Below are 14,092 nucleotides of genomic sequence, written 5' to 3' on the forward strand. Positions count from 1 at the left end.
AATTCTGCTGCGCATGGTATCTCATGCCTATAATCCCAGCACTTTGAGAGGCTGAGGCAGGAGGATTGCTTTAACCCAGGAGTTCAAGACCAGTCTGGGCAACATAGCCAAACTTCATGTCTAAAATAATCAAAAAATTAGCCAGCATGGTGGTACATGCCTGTAGTCCCAGCTACTCAAGGCTGCAGTGAGCCGTGATTGTGCCACTGCACTCCTGCCTGGGCAACAGAGTGAGACTTCAATTCGAAAAAATAAATAAAATGAAAAAGAATTCCCTTTTGCCCCCTTTTTAGTCAGTTTCTTCTCCCACCCTCGTCCCTGGCAACTACTGATCTGTTTTCTGACTCTATAGTTTTGCTTTTTCCAGAACATCTTATAAATAGAATCATACAGTGTTTAGCTTTCTGAGTCTAGCTTCTTTCACTTAGAAAAATGTGAAATTTATCCACATTGTTTCATGAATTAACTTGATTTTTCAACTGCTAAGTTCTCTTGTATTAATATATCACAGTGTGTCCAGACATTCCCCAGCTGAAGGACATTTGTAGTATTTCTAGTTTGGGGCCATTATGAAGAAAGCTGCTATAAACATTTTCATGCAAACCCATGTGAACATGGGCATTTATTTCTCTTGGGTAATTAACCTAGGAGTAGGTTTGTTTAACACTTACCATACCTAACAGTTTTCCAAAGTCCCTGGACAATTTTGCATTCCTGCCAGCTATGTCACATCTTAGTAGTAATTGATATTCAGGTTTAGGGTTTTTGTTATTGTTGTTGCTAGTCTAATAGGTATGCAGTGGTTCTCCTCACAATTGGAGTATCACTCTTTTTTTTTTTTTTAAGAGACAGGGTTGCCCAGGTTAGATGCAGTGGCATGATCATAGTTCGTTGTAAACTCAAACTCCTGGGCTCAAGTGATCCTCCTGCCCCACCCTTCCAAATCGCTAAAACTATAGGTATATACACACCTGCCTAATTTTTAAAAATTTTTTGTAGAGACAGGGTCTTGGTATGTTGCTCTGGCTGCTCTCAAACTCTTGGCCTCAAGTGATCCTTTCACCTCAGTCTCTCAAAGTGTTGAGGTTACAGGTGTGAGCCACCACACCCTGCCTGGAGTATCACTTATAAATAATCAAGGATATCAATCTTCTAAAACCTGACTTGATTAGCATGTCAGAATGCAGAAAATTTGAGAGATATATTTCCTCTTCTTTATAGCAAATTGAATATTAATTTATAATATTTATTATGAAGAGTTCATAAACTCATAAAATAGTTTATATACAAAATATTATGTATATGAGAATGTGTACCTTATAGTTTTTATCAGACTCTCAGGATTTTTAAATTAAAAACCACTATTGGCTGAGCATGGTGGCTCAAGTCTGTAATCCCAGCTCTTTAGGAGACTGAGGTGAGAGGATTGCCTGAGTCCAGGGGTTCAAGACCAACCTGGGCATTTTGGCGAGACCTCGGCCCCACAATAAATGAAAAAATTAGCCAGGCATGGCAGTACACTCCCATAGTTCAGGCTACTTGGAAGGTTGAAGCAGAAGGATTGCCTGAGCCCAGCAGGTCAGTGCTGGGATGACCATGAGCGTGCCACTGCCCTCCAGCCTGGACGATGGAATAAGACTCCAACTTAAAAAAAAGAAAAAAAATTATTTGAAAATTATAATTGAAACTAACAATTCACAATTCTGAATTTTAGACTGTTATGCTTTTATGTTCAAAATCAGTCCTTAGAATTATAAATTTTGGGTTTTTAAAAAATTATTTTGCCAATTCTTTTTTTAATATACTCACTCAGAATTCCTTCCCTTCCCTAACTGTGCCCTATTCAGTGCTACCACCTCTCAGAGTCGCTCACAGTGAGGAACTCTCACAACAAGGGCTCACTCAGAGTGCAATGCTATGGCCTTTCATCCTGTTTCAGAGTCCTCCCCAAAAGAATCAAGTATTCAGAGTACTCAGTCAGAGTACCTCCCAAAAGCCCAGTGGATCCACACAGTCCGTGACATCACTCTTTCACCTCCTCTGGTCCTTCTCCAACAGAGATTAATGGTATTACCTATTCAAGGCTTTCTTCACCCAGGCCTAACGGGATCACCCTCATCCAATGATACCACCTACCTCTTAGGATGCACTACCACCACTTGCACAGGATCTTCGCCTCCCAGAAACAATAACAACTTCTAGGGTCTTTCCCCAATCTCCTGGCATGTGCTGTCTTCCACAAACTTTCCACCTTCTACCAGGTAATGGTGTTGCCCTCTCAAGAGCTCTCCCAACCAGACAAAATGACTCAGCACATGCTTTGGTCCTCTCTAGAAAAAAGGATTTCACCTTTTCAGCATCTCCTTTTCTCAAAGCCCATCATTATCATTATCCACAGATGGTGTCCCCTGCACAGGCCCAAAAGTGTCATCCCTTTCAGGTGTAAGTAAGGTATTGCCTGCTCAAGGATGCTCTCTCCTGCCCAAATAGCTAACATAATCCAACCTTTAGGGTCCCGTAGTATTTCCGAATCCAATAGTCTCACCACTCAGAGCCCCAGTTTCCCTTCTTCATACCAACCTATTAGACTCAGGGTCAATCCCAACCAACTGCTTCTCAGACCTGTTGGCACAACCTCTCTCTACCCCGCTCCCAGCCATGTAGCCAAGTGGTCTGGCAGTGTTACCCAGGCTGCCCTCAAATTCCTGAACTTCAGCAATCCTCCTGCCTCAGCCTCCTGTGTAGCTGAGGTTACAGGCCTTTGCCACCATGCCTGGCCCTATTTTACCAACTTATAAACATCTGAAACCTGATTGTTAAATTTATGAGTAGCCCTTAATAAGTTTTTTCAAAGTTTCCAAAGCCAATGATTCAAAGTTACTTCACAGCTTTTATTAATTAGATGCTAAATATTTACCTTTTTTTTTTTTTTGAGTTGGAGTCTTACTGTCGCACAGGCTGAAGTGCAGTAGCATGCTCACGGCCACCGCAGTCTTGACCTGCTGGGCTCAGGTGATCCTTCTGCCTCAGCTTTCCAAGTAGCTGGAACTATAGGCGTGTGCCACCATGCCTAGCTAATTTTTTCTTATTTATTTATTGTAGAGATGAGGTCTCACCAAGTTGCTCAGGCTGGTCTCGAACCTCTGGACTCAGTCAGTCCTCTCAACTCAGCCTCCCAAAGTGCTGGTATTACAGGCTTGAGCCACTGCGCCCAGCCCTAAATATTTACCTTATAAAATACATCAAGAAGTAACCAAGTGAGGCAACATTTCATTTGACTTTTATTTGGAAAACTTTTGAGGTGATTGGCAATTGTAAAATTAAATGTACATCAAGATCAGTTTAATTCATCTGAATTTTGAGAAAAGTGATTTCTTTTTTGCTGTTTAATGGCTTTATTGAGGTAGAATTATATGCTATAACATTTACTCACTTTAAGTGTACTCATTTGAAGTTTTTCACTGTTAAGAGTAAATTTACAGCCATCACCATCACTGTTTTAACACATTTCCATCACCTCAAAAAGATCCCTTGTGCCCATTTGCCGCTATTTCATTGTAATCTCCTGATTCTGACGACAACTAATTTTGTGTCTGTATAGATTGGCCTTTTCTGTACTTTTTTTTTTCTTAGGGTCTCACTCTGTCACCCAGGCTAGAATGCAGTGGTATAGTCACTGTAATGGCTCACTGCAGTCTTGACCTCCTGAAGACCTCAGCCGCTTACGTTAGCCGGGGTTATTTTTTGTGTGTGTGGAGATAAGGTTTCACTGTGTTGCCCAGGTTGATCTTATGTACATTTCAATACAACATGCAGTATGTGGTCTTTATGTGTTTTTGAGATTTATAACTTCATTGTGGAAAAAATAGTTGATTTTATATGTTTCTATTATTCAGGCTTTTCTCTGTGTTGAATTTTCACATTGTCAATACCACTCAGAAACAGTGATTTATCCTACTGCAGCAAGTTCATTGAGTACTGTTGGCACTGGAATTTATCCCTGCTGTAACCAAAAGGTTCTTCGGTTTGATCCCACTCAGCTTACAAAGGTAAATTTTGAAAGTTGCTCTTTTGTAGTTACAGTTTTTAAAAAGTATAAAAGTAATACATTTATGTAGACAAGACTTCATACAACACATAAATAGGTATATAAGGAAGTAGTTCCTCTTTCTCCCATTTTCCATCTCTTCTTAGAGGTAACTATAGTCAGCAGTTCCCTTTCAGACCTTATTTTATACATTTCAGGCACAGTTATATGGTTTTTTGAATTGGAAATGAGATCATACTACTGTTATTCTGTAATTTGCCATTTTTACTCAACAACATACAATCCTCTCACCTCCACCTCCCAAAGTGCTGGGATTACAGGCATGAGCCACCACACCCTGCAAGAAAATACTTAAAAAGCACCAAATATGTGCCATATGCTGTGCAAGGAAGAGGGTAGCATGTAAAATTAATAGTCTCTGACTTTATGGAACTTATAGCTCAGATAGTAATACTAAAAGTGGGGAGGAACATGCAAAGAAATGTTTGAAGAAGCTATAGAACTATAAATTTCTATTATAGGCTTGTATGATCTGGCTACTGAAGTCAATTGGCATTTAGTTGAGATCTGAAGGATTTGTAGGAGTATGTATAGCAAAGAGGAAGGGGAAGAGCATACAAGTCAGAGCAGCAAGGCCAAAAGGAACATAGTGAGTAAAAGAGCCTGAAAGAACCTGAGCCTACTGTAGAAAACATGCATAGTTAAGACAAGGCTGGGGAGGTAAGTAGGTGTCTGACCGTGCAAGGACAGGACCTTGTAGGCCATGTTAGGATTTTTCTTTTATCTGAGGTTTAGAAAATGCCAGTTGCGCCGGGCTCAGTGGCTCAGGCTGTAATCCCGCGCTTTGGGAGGTTGAGGTGAGTGGATTGCCTGAACCCGCAGGTTCGAGACCCACCTGGGCAACTTGGCAAGACCTCATCTCTACAATAAATAAAAAATTAGCCGGGCGTGGTAGCATGTGCCTGTAGTTCCAGTTACTCGGAAGGCTGAGGCGGAAGGATCACCGGAGCCCAGCAGTTCGAGGCTGCAGTGGCTGGAAGCGGCCACTGCACTCCAGTCTGAGCGACAGAGTGAGACTCCAACTCAAAAAAAAAAAAAGAAAAAGAAAATACCAGTTGCAGTGTGGAGAATGGCTTAGCAAGTAGTCAGTGGAGTCAGATACAAAAGGAAGTTATCACAGTAGTCTCAGAGAGTACTTGGACTAGAGTAGTGGAGATGAAGAGAAATGGATGGATTTCATATAAATATTTAAGGGGTAAAACTAAAATGACTTGACAGATTGTATCCCAGGAAGAAGGGGAGCAGTCAAGGAAAGCTTAGTTTCTTATTGGTGCTATTGGACAGATAGATGGTGTTGTTGTTTACTGAAAAGGAAACAGTAGACAGGACTCAGTTTGGAGAGAGATTCATGAGTTTTGTTTTGGGCATTTTGAGTTTGAGGTACTTTCTAAGATAACCAGACAGGGGCTATTAGATCTAAGTTTGGGGACTCAGAGAAGTGACTAGGCTAGAGATAATGATTTATAAGTTTTCTCAGAAATAAATAATTAAAGCCAGCAAGTACACTTGCTGAGCATAAGAAGAGCAGGGGGCTTAGGATGGAGCTTGGAGGAATTCCAGTATCTAATGGCTGGATAAAAAGCACCAGCCTGCAAAGGAAAATGGTCAGAAGCAGCCAGGATAGGGCAACCCCTTCAGGTCCCCTCCCGCTGTGGGAGCTTCTCTGAACTCTCAATAAATTCTGCTTTCTCACTAAAAAAAAAGAAAAGAAAAGAAAAGAAAAAAGAAGCAGCAGCCAGGATAATAGGAGGAAAACTAAGGATGTCATGAAAGTTAAGGGAGTAGTAGTTAAAGAAAGAGATAGTGATCTCTGATACCTAAGAGGACAAGTAAAATAAAGAAAGGAATGTGTCCTTGGCCTTAGTGACCTGGAATTCACAGCTGTGAAGAGCTGTTTTGGTGGAGTGTTGGTTCCAGAAGCCAGGTTGGTATGTGCTGAGAGGAGAGTGAACAAATGGAGACAGTGCACATGACAAGTCTTTTGGGAAATTTGAGAATGGGAGGAGATAGGTCAGTAATTAGGTTATGGATTTTTATTGTTTTTGTTTTGCTAATAGAGACTTTTTAAAAAAATCAGTGGAAAGGATCCAGTGGAGGAGAGGTTGATAATATGTTTCTGAGTAAGGCAGGGTAGGCTGGGATCTTAAGCATATGTGGCAGTATTAGGAATGACAGCTCCTCTCTTATAACAGGAGAGAAGAGGAGAGTGGTTGCAGATATTAGTAAAATGGTGGTTTGTCACTTGCATGATCATTTGTGCCAATCTAAAGCTTTTTCTGTATTCTTTTTTAAATTTTATTATTATTAAGATGTGGGGTATAATTCAGGGTTAGGTATACAAACGTTGATTATGCAGGTACCCTTATTGATGAGGTATGTCCCTCCCTCCGCTAGCAATTTCCCTCAACTGCCAATCCCACTCCCCCCAACAGTTTCCCACTACTGCCAGTTGCTTTCTTACAGTATTATAATTGTTCAAGCTTCGCTTATGAATGAGAACATATGGTATTCTGTTCTTTGTTTCTGTGATAGATCACTGAGTATGATTGACTCTAAATCCATCCAAGTTGCTGCAAAGTCCATATATTTGACCTTCTTTATAACTGTATAATATTCCATTGTGTATATGTACCACATTTTTTTATCCAGTCCAGCTTCGATGGGCAACGTGGTTGGTTCCATGTTTCTGCAGTTGTGAATAGAGCTGCAACAAACACACATGGGCAGGTATCTTTTTTGTAGAATGATTTGAGTTCCTCCAGGTATATTCCCAATAGGGGAATTGCTGGGTCATATGGAAGGTCAATTTCTAGTTCTTTCAAAAACCTCCACACTGTCTTTCAATGAAGTTGTACTAGTTTGCATTCCCACCAGCAGTGTAGAACTTTTCCTTTTTCTCCGCATCCTCACCAGCATGTTGTTGTTTGTTTTATGAATGATCACCATTTTTACTGGGGTTAGATGGTATCTCAGTGTGGTTTTGATTTGCATTTCTCTGATGATGAGTGAGGCTGAGCACTTTTTCATTTGTCTGTTGGCTGCCAGTATATCTTCTTTTGAGAAGTGTCTATTCATGTCTTTTGCCCACTTTTTAATGGGGCTGTTTGTTTTTTTCCTCTCGGCATGTTTGAGTACCTTGTAGATCCTGGATGTTAGGCCTTTGTCAGATATACAGTTGGCAAATATTTTTTCCCATTCTGTGGGCTGTCTCGCTGTTCTCTTAATGGTTTCTTTTGCTTTGCAGAAGCTCGTCAGTTTGATGAGGTCCCACTTGTCTATCTTATTTCTTAAGGTATGGGCATTTAGGGTTCTGAATAGGAATTGGTTGCCAATTCCAATTTCCATAAGGGTGTCTCCTGTGTTTTCTAAGATTCTTATAGTTTGAGGTTTTACATTTAGGTCTTTGATCCATTTAGAGTTAATTTTTGTGTATGGTGATAAGTAGGGGTCCTGTTTCAATCTTCTGCATGTGATCAGTCAGTTTTCGCAGAACCATTTACTGAATAGGTTCTCTCCCCAGGAGTTGTTGTTGGAGGCTTTGTCAAAGATGAGTTGGTTGAGGAATGGAGGCTTTGCTTCCGGAATCTCTATCCTGTTCCATTGGTCTATGTGCTTGTTCTTGTACCAAGACCAGGCTGTTTTGACTACTGTAGCCTTATAGTAAAGGTTGAAGTCTGGAAGTATGATACCTCCTGCTTTGTTTCTTTTGCTAAGGATTGTTTTGGCTAATTTTGGTCTTTTATGTTTCCATATAAATTTCTGTATTGTCATTTCCAGATCTGAGAAGAATGATGTTGGTAATTTGATAGGTATTGCATTGAATCTGTAGATTGCCTTTGGTAGGATGGACATTTTAACAATGTTGATTCTTCTTATCCATGAGCATGGATTATTTTTCCATTTGTTTATATCTTCTTGGATTTCTTTGAGCAGTGTTTTGTAGTTCTCATTGTAAAGGTCTTTCACTTCTCTGGTTAGGAAGATGCCAAGGTATTTCATTTATTGTGAATGAGGTTGTGCTTTTAATTTGGGTCTCTGCCTGCTTGTTGTTGGTGTATGCAACTGTTTTTTGCACATTTATTTTGTACCCTGAGACTTTGCCAAAGTCCTTTATCAGTGCAAGCAGGTTTTTGACAGATCCTCTTGGATTTTCAAGGTATAGGATCATATCATCAACAAAGAGGGATAACTTAACTTCCTCTTTTCCTGTTTGGATACCCCAGATTTCCTTCTCTTGTCTAATTGCCCAAGCTAGGACTTCCAACACAATTTTGAACAAGAGGGGGTAGAGTGGGCAGCCTTGTTTTGTTCCAGTTTTTAGGGGAAATGTTTCCAGTTTCTGTCCATTTAGCAATGTTAGCTGTGTGTTTATCATAGATGGCACTTACTATTTTGAGGTATGTTCCTTCTATAGGTGTTTGGGGATTTTTAGCTTTTTCTATATTCTAAAAAGTAGAAGATAAAACCATCTGCTGAGAATGAGGGAGAAGAGGGAAGGTTCCAAAGTTCGAGGGAAGTATTGAAAGTTTGAAATAGTATTTTTGGAAAACAGGAGAGTGAATTTTCCAGAGAAATGTCATGTGTTGCCAAGAAGTTTGAGAGCTCATTAGAAATTGGTAATCAAAAATTAGGGTAGAATCCAGTATGCCTTTTTCTATCACTTTCTTCAGTAGCACTTGCAGGCCTGGGGAATGAGTTGTTGAGTTCATGCAGAATTAGGGTTTTGCCAGATGGGAATGATGAAATTTAGGAGCAAAGAATTTAGGGTATTGGCATGAATATTACTGAATAATGGATTATGGAATTTTAGGTGGATTAATTTTGTCATATTTACAATCAATTACTAATTTTGATTAGTCAGAAATTTTATTGGTAAAGTAATAGATTGCTAACATGATGGTCATATTTGCAGTTTTAGTTGTGCAACTTGCATACAAAGCTATTTATTTGTTTATTTTTTGAGTTGGAGTCTCACTCTGTTGCCCAGCCTGGAGTGCAGTGGCACACTCCTGGTCACCGCAGCCTCAACCTGCTGGGCTCCAGCAATCTTTCCGCCTCAGCCTTCCTGGTAGCCGGAACTACAGGCATGCACTACCATGCCCTGCTAACTTTTGATTTACTGTAGAGATGAGGTCTCGCCAGGTTGCCCACGTGGGTCTTAAGCCCACAGACTCAGGCAGTCCACTTGCCTCAACCTCCCAAAGTGCTGGGATTACAGGCTGAGCCACCAAACCTGGCCCAAAGCTATTTATATTGGACATGAGACTAAGCAAAATGAGACTAGCTTTCCTAGGCCCAAGATGTTTCATTAATTCATCATACTGTTATGTTTGTCTTTTTTAGTCTTTACATTTATTTGTGGTCAGGTTGTTTCACTATTACATTTTCACTTTGTTTTGAGAAAGATATAGTTTTAAAAATTGTAACTCTTTGGCTTATTATATTTTTAATTGTATTAACTACAGATATTTTATTTATTGTGAGAGGATTCAATGAATAAACAGTAATTAAATTATATGATAAGTTTTCATGTGACTTCCTGTACATTGACTGACATGATAGCTTGGACTCACTGAAAATCTCAACAGCTCACATGGTGATTTATATTTCCAGCAATGGCAGACTAAGTAATTCAGACCAATCCTCCCATCAAAAGACAACTAAAAAAGGATAGATGAAATATAAATATAAAGGCCATTTTAAAACCTTAAAGAGCTAGTAAGATAATGAAGAATTAGTGTAAATTCTTAGTGGGCTTTTTTTTTTTTTTTTTTTTTTTGAGTCAGCGTCTCAGTCTGTCATCCAAGCTAGTGTGCAGTGATATGATCATTACAAATCACCATAGCCTTGGCCTCTTGGGCTCAGACAATTCTTCCACCTCAGCCTGCTGAGTAGCTTGGACTACAAACTCATGCCACCATGCCTAACTAATATTTTTTTATTTTTTGTAGAGACGAAATCTTGCTATATTGCCCAGGCTGGTCTCAAACTCCTAGACTCAAGCAATCCTCCCGCCTCGGCCTCCAAAGTGCTGAGATTATAGCCATGAGCCACAGCACCCAGCTAATTCTTGGTATTAATACAGGAGATAATAGGAACTCAAAAAAGTGAGCCAATTTTCAGGGCCATCTTTGTCCTGGGGGTGATTACCAATCTGAAAGATGTGGCTGAGAGTTTGGAGTGAGCTTTTGGTGCCCTGTCAGGATTTGGGGGAATAGTCAAGTTCCATGGTCTGGCAATAGTTGGGACACTAATGAATAACAGTCCCACCCTTAAGAGTACATCAGAAATGAGCCATCCCTTGCCTAGATTGCAGCCTGACTTTGATTATTTGAATTGCCTAGAAAATTTCAAACTGTGAACTTTGGTTAAGATAATCCCAGATTGCCACTATTCCCACACACCTGGCAAAAAGAACTGAAAACCTTTTGTGAAAGATAACACTGTTCTAGGCCTCAAATTATTTCTGCAAACCACTTTTCTAACAAAATATTCAGCTTATAAATATAATCTGACATAGGTGGAAATAAGTTACTCAGAATGGGAACAGCAAAATTTAGACAGCAGAAACTGTAAGTAATGAAATTATTGACACAGCCTATAGGATAAATAGGATTACTAGTTTAAGTTGATAGAAGATTAGCTCAGAATTTTTTGGTAGGGAATTATAAACTATAAAAAGTAATAAAAAAGTGTTTAAGACTGGGCATGGTGGCTCATGCCTATAATTCTAGCACTTTGGGAGAGTGAAGCAGAAGGATTGCTTGAGCCCAGGTGTTCAAGACCATCCTGGACAACTGTCTCTACAAAATATCAAAAAATTAGTCAGGGGTGGTGGCACATACCTGTAGTCCCAGCTACTCAGGAGGTTGAGGTAGAGGGATTGCCTGAGCCCAGTAGGTCAAGGCTATGATCAGAGACCTCCACTCAAAAAAAAAAAGGAGGAACTAAATGACAAATAGAAATGCTATAACTGAAAACCTCAATAAAGAAATGTAATCTCAGTGGCAAATTCAACAGATTAGATGCAGCTGAAAAACTAGCTAATTGAAACATAAAAGTCAGGAGAAACTTTCCAGAATGAAGCACAGAGAAACAAAATAATGTATTTAAAAAGATAAGTGCAAGACTTAAAATTTTTTAAATCATGGTAAAATATACATAGCATTTGACATTTACCATCTTGACCACTTTTACGATATGCTTCAGTAGTTCTAAGTATATTAACAATGTTGTATACCCAGTCTTCAGAATTTTTTTCATTTTGCAAAACTGAAACACAACTACCCATTTGTCCTTTCATCAGTCCCTGGTAGCTGCCTCTCTACTTTCTGTTTATGAATTTGACCACACTGCCTCATAGAGTGGAATCATGTAGTATTTGTCTTTTTATGGGGAAATGTCTAACTTTTTAATTGAATTCCCAATAGAAGGGAAAGATAATGGATCAAAGGCAAAATTTGGAGATATAGCTGGGACTTTTCAGAATTCTTGAAAGATATTAGTTTATAAATGCAAGAATTCCTGTGACTCTCAATAAGATAACTACACATATTATACTGAAATGGCAGAAAACATAAAAACAAAGAACATTTTTAAAGCAGCCAGAGGAAAACATACAGAATCCCTTCAAACCATCAGTAACTAGACAGAATTCACATCTCAGAAGTAGCAGTGGAAGCAAGATTATAATTTACAAGGTCTTCAGTGTACCAAAAAAATAACTAATCTAGAAATCTATGTCTTCATTAGATTTCCTTTAAGAATTAAGATAAAATAATTTTAAGTAATAAAATTTGAGGGAAACAAAAAACTTTTTGAGGGAATTTGCAACTAACAAATTAGTTTAAAGAAAATACTGAAAGGTATTCTTCAGATGCAAGAAGGAATGAAGACCATCCCCAAGGCACATAGTAATCTGTGTCCACAAAGAAAGCATGGAAGAAAAAATTCTAAAGGCAGCAAGAGAGAAAGGTCAGACTACCTACTAGGGAAGATCCATCAGCATTGCTCCAGACTTAACTGCAGAAACACTACAAGCCAGAAAGGACTGGAGTCCAATTTTTGGGGGGGATATGTTGAAAATGTAATTTTAATAGAGAATTGTTCATCTTACGTAGGAGCACAATAAAATACACCACATTCTGAAGAAATTCTAGAATCATGAGAATAAGAATGAGGAAAATTCAGATGGCCTACTATATTCATTACCTTTAACTGCAAGAGACAGGTTCCATTGAAGGTCAAAATTTACATAGTTAGGACAGGCTACATTTACGACTTAAAATAACAAGGATCAGGAACTAGAGATGGAGAGGCAGGAGGGACTATCACCAAGTCTAGTAGGGTGAAAGCAGAAAAGGACACTGGGCCAGAGGCTCTCCCAAGGGAACCTTTCTGTGACACTGCTGGAGATCTGCTCATCAGATGGTAAGAAGACTCACAAATGCCTCTGCAAAACCCCAGGTGAGGGTCAACATACCAGACAAGAACCAAGAAAAAGATCAGAACCCAAATCTGAGGCAGCATTGTGGCCCAACATGTGAAAGTCCTACACGTCAGTCACAACTGCTTTCTTCGCTGCGACTGTCAGACAGTGATTTTCACACACTGCAGCCAGAAGCCAATGACTGTCTACCCAACCAGAGAACATATATTTCTTTCTTTTTTTTTTTTTGAGTTGGAGTCTCACTCTGTCACCCAGACTGGAGTGTAGTGGTCGCTCCCGGCCACCGCAGCCTCGACCTGCTGGGCTCCGGCGATCCTTCCACCTCAGCCTTCCAAGTAGCCGGAGTTACAGGCATGCACTACCATGCCTGGCTGATTTTTTGATTTATTGTAGAGATGAGGTCTCGCTGCCCAGGCGGGTCTCGAACCCGCAGGCTCAGGCAATCCACTCACCTCAGCCTCCCAAAGGGGCGGGATTACAGGCTGAGCCACCGAGCCCAGCTCATATGTTTATTTCAAATGTTCAGTAGGTTAAAAAAAAGCCAGATGCTGATGCCTTAAGCACGTACAGGGCCAGTTTACGAACCCTCCACTCAACAGTATCATACACAGATTTATATCAGTGAGAGGAAACTGGCAAAATCTCCTTCTTCCATTTAATTTGTAAGATAGTGAAGACCAAAACAGAGTGTTCCACCAGAATTTTAATGTTTAAATACAGTTGTCACATTCGGAAAATGAAATAAACACAGTAAAATAAACTACAAGTCAAAGTAAAATAACAAAAAATATTTTACTAAAACATAAGATTTACGCAAGTCTCCAGACAAACCATATAAAATGGTCACAAGCTCTTTTTGGAAGGCGAAATCTACACTTGACAGCAAAGTCACAATGTCATTAGGGCTGTGATGTTTGTTTAATGTTCTCATTTTTGTTCAAACAATCAAGCTTGTACATCTACGGCATCTAAATAAAGTTAGACTTGGCTAGTGTCCGGACCAGCCGGGGTTACTGGGGTACCTGAAAGAGGGAGTGGAGACGTAAAAGGAATACAAGACTCCTTTCTGCTGCAAAGGGAGGGCACCGGGGCTAGTCCCCGAGTGGCCCCATTTCTCTTTATTCCAGAGTTTTTATATAAGCACAATACAATCAGGCCTTCAAACTTCCCCAATCTTCAACATTAAACTTCCCCTCTATCAAGAAGTGTCTGTACCCTGACTCAGACTGTTCTGCTAACATTTCATATTAGTTTTGTCCTTGACCAGCACTTTCTGTACTTTGAAAGACACATACTATTCTTATCTGGACTCTGCTTTTCTAGGTAGACAGTTTCATGCTTTAACTATTTAGTCCCTGACAGCTAGAAAGCATATTCTTTTTTTTTTTTTTTTTTTTTTTTGAGTTGGAGTCTCACTCTGTCGCCCAGACTGGAGTGCAGTGGCCACTCCCGGCCACCGCAGCCTCGACCTGCTGGGCTCCAGCGATCCTTCTGCCTCAGCCTTCCAGTAGCCGGAATTACAGGCATGCGCTACC

The 14,092-nt window shown here is 39.9% G+C and overlaps 1 protein-coding gene across 3 annotated transcripts in view; it reads left to right on the forward strand.

The window, feature by feature from the left end:
* LOC103274522 (uncharacterized protein KIAA1841) overlaps nt 1-14,092 on the forward strand; it is a 51,349-nt gene that overhangs the window by 22,985 nt on the left and 14,272 nt on the right. For 2 of the 3 annotated variants that reach the window (XM_008071968.2, XM_008071969.2), the window contains one exon: nt 3,897-4,049. The exons of the other annotated variant lie outside the window; for it this stretch is intronic. In XM_008071968.2, the coding sequence (XP_008070159.2) occupies nt 3,897-4,049 (153 nt within the window). The remainder of the gene's footprint in view (nt 1-3,896; nt 4,050-14,092) is intronic. 3 annotated transcript variants of the gene reach the window in all.

This window comes from Carlito syrichta, unplaced genomic scaffold (genome assembly GCF_000164805.1).
Source record: "Carlito syrichta isolate Samal-C Ts95f unplaced genomic scaffold, Tarsius_syrichta-2.0.1 Scaffold314795, whole genome shotgun sequence".
Taxonomy (NCBI): domain Eukaryota; kingdom Metazoa; phylum Chordata; class Mammalia; order Primates; family Tarsiidae; genus Carlito; species Carlito syrichta.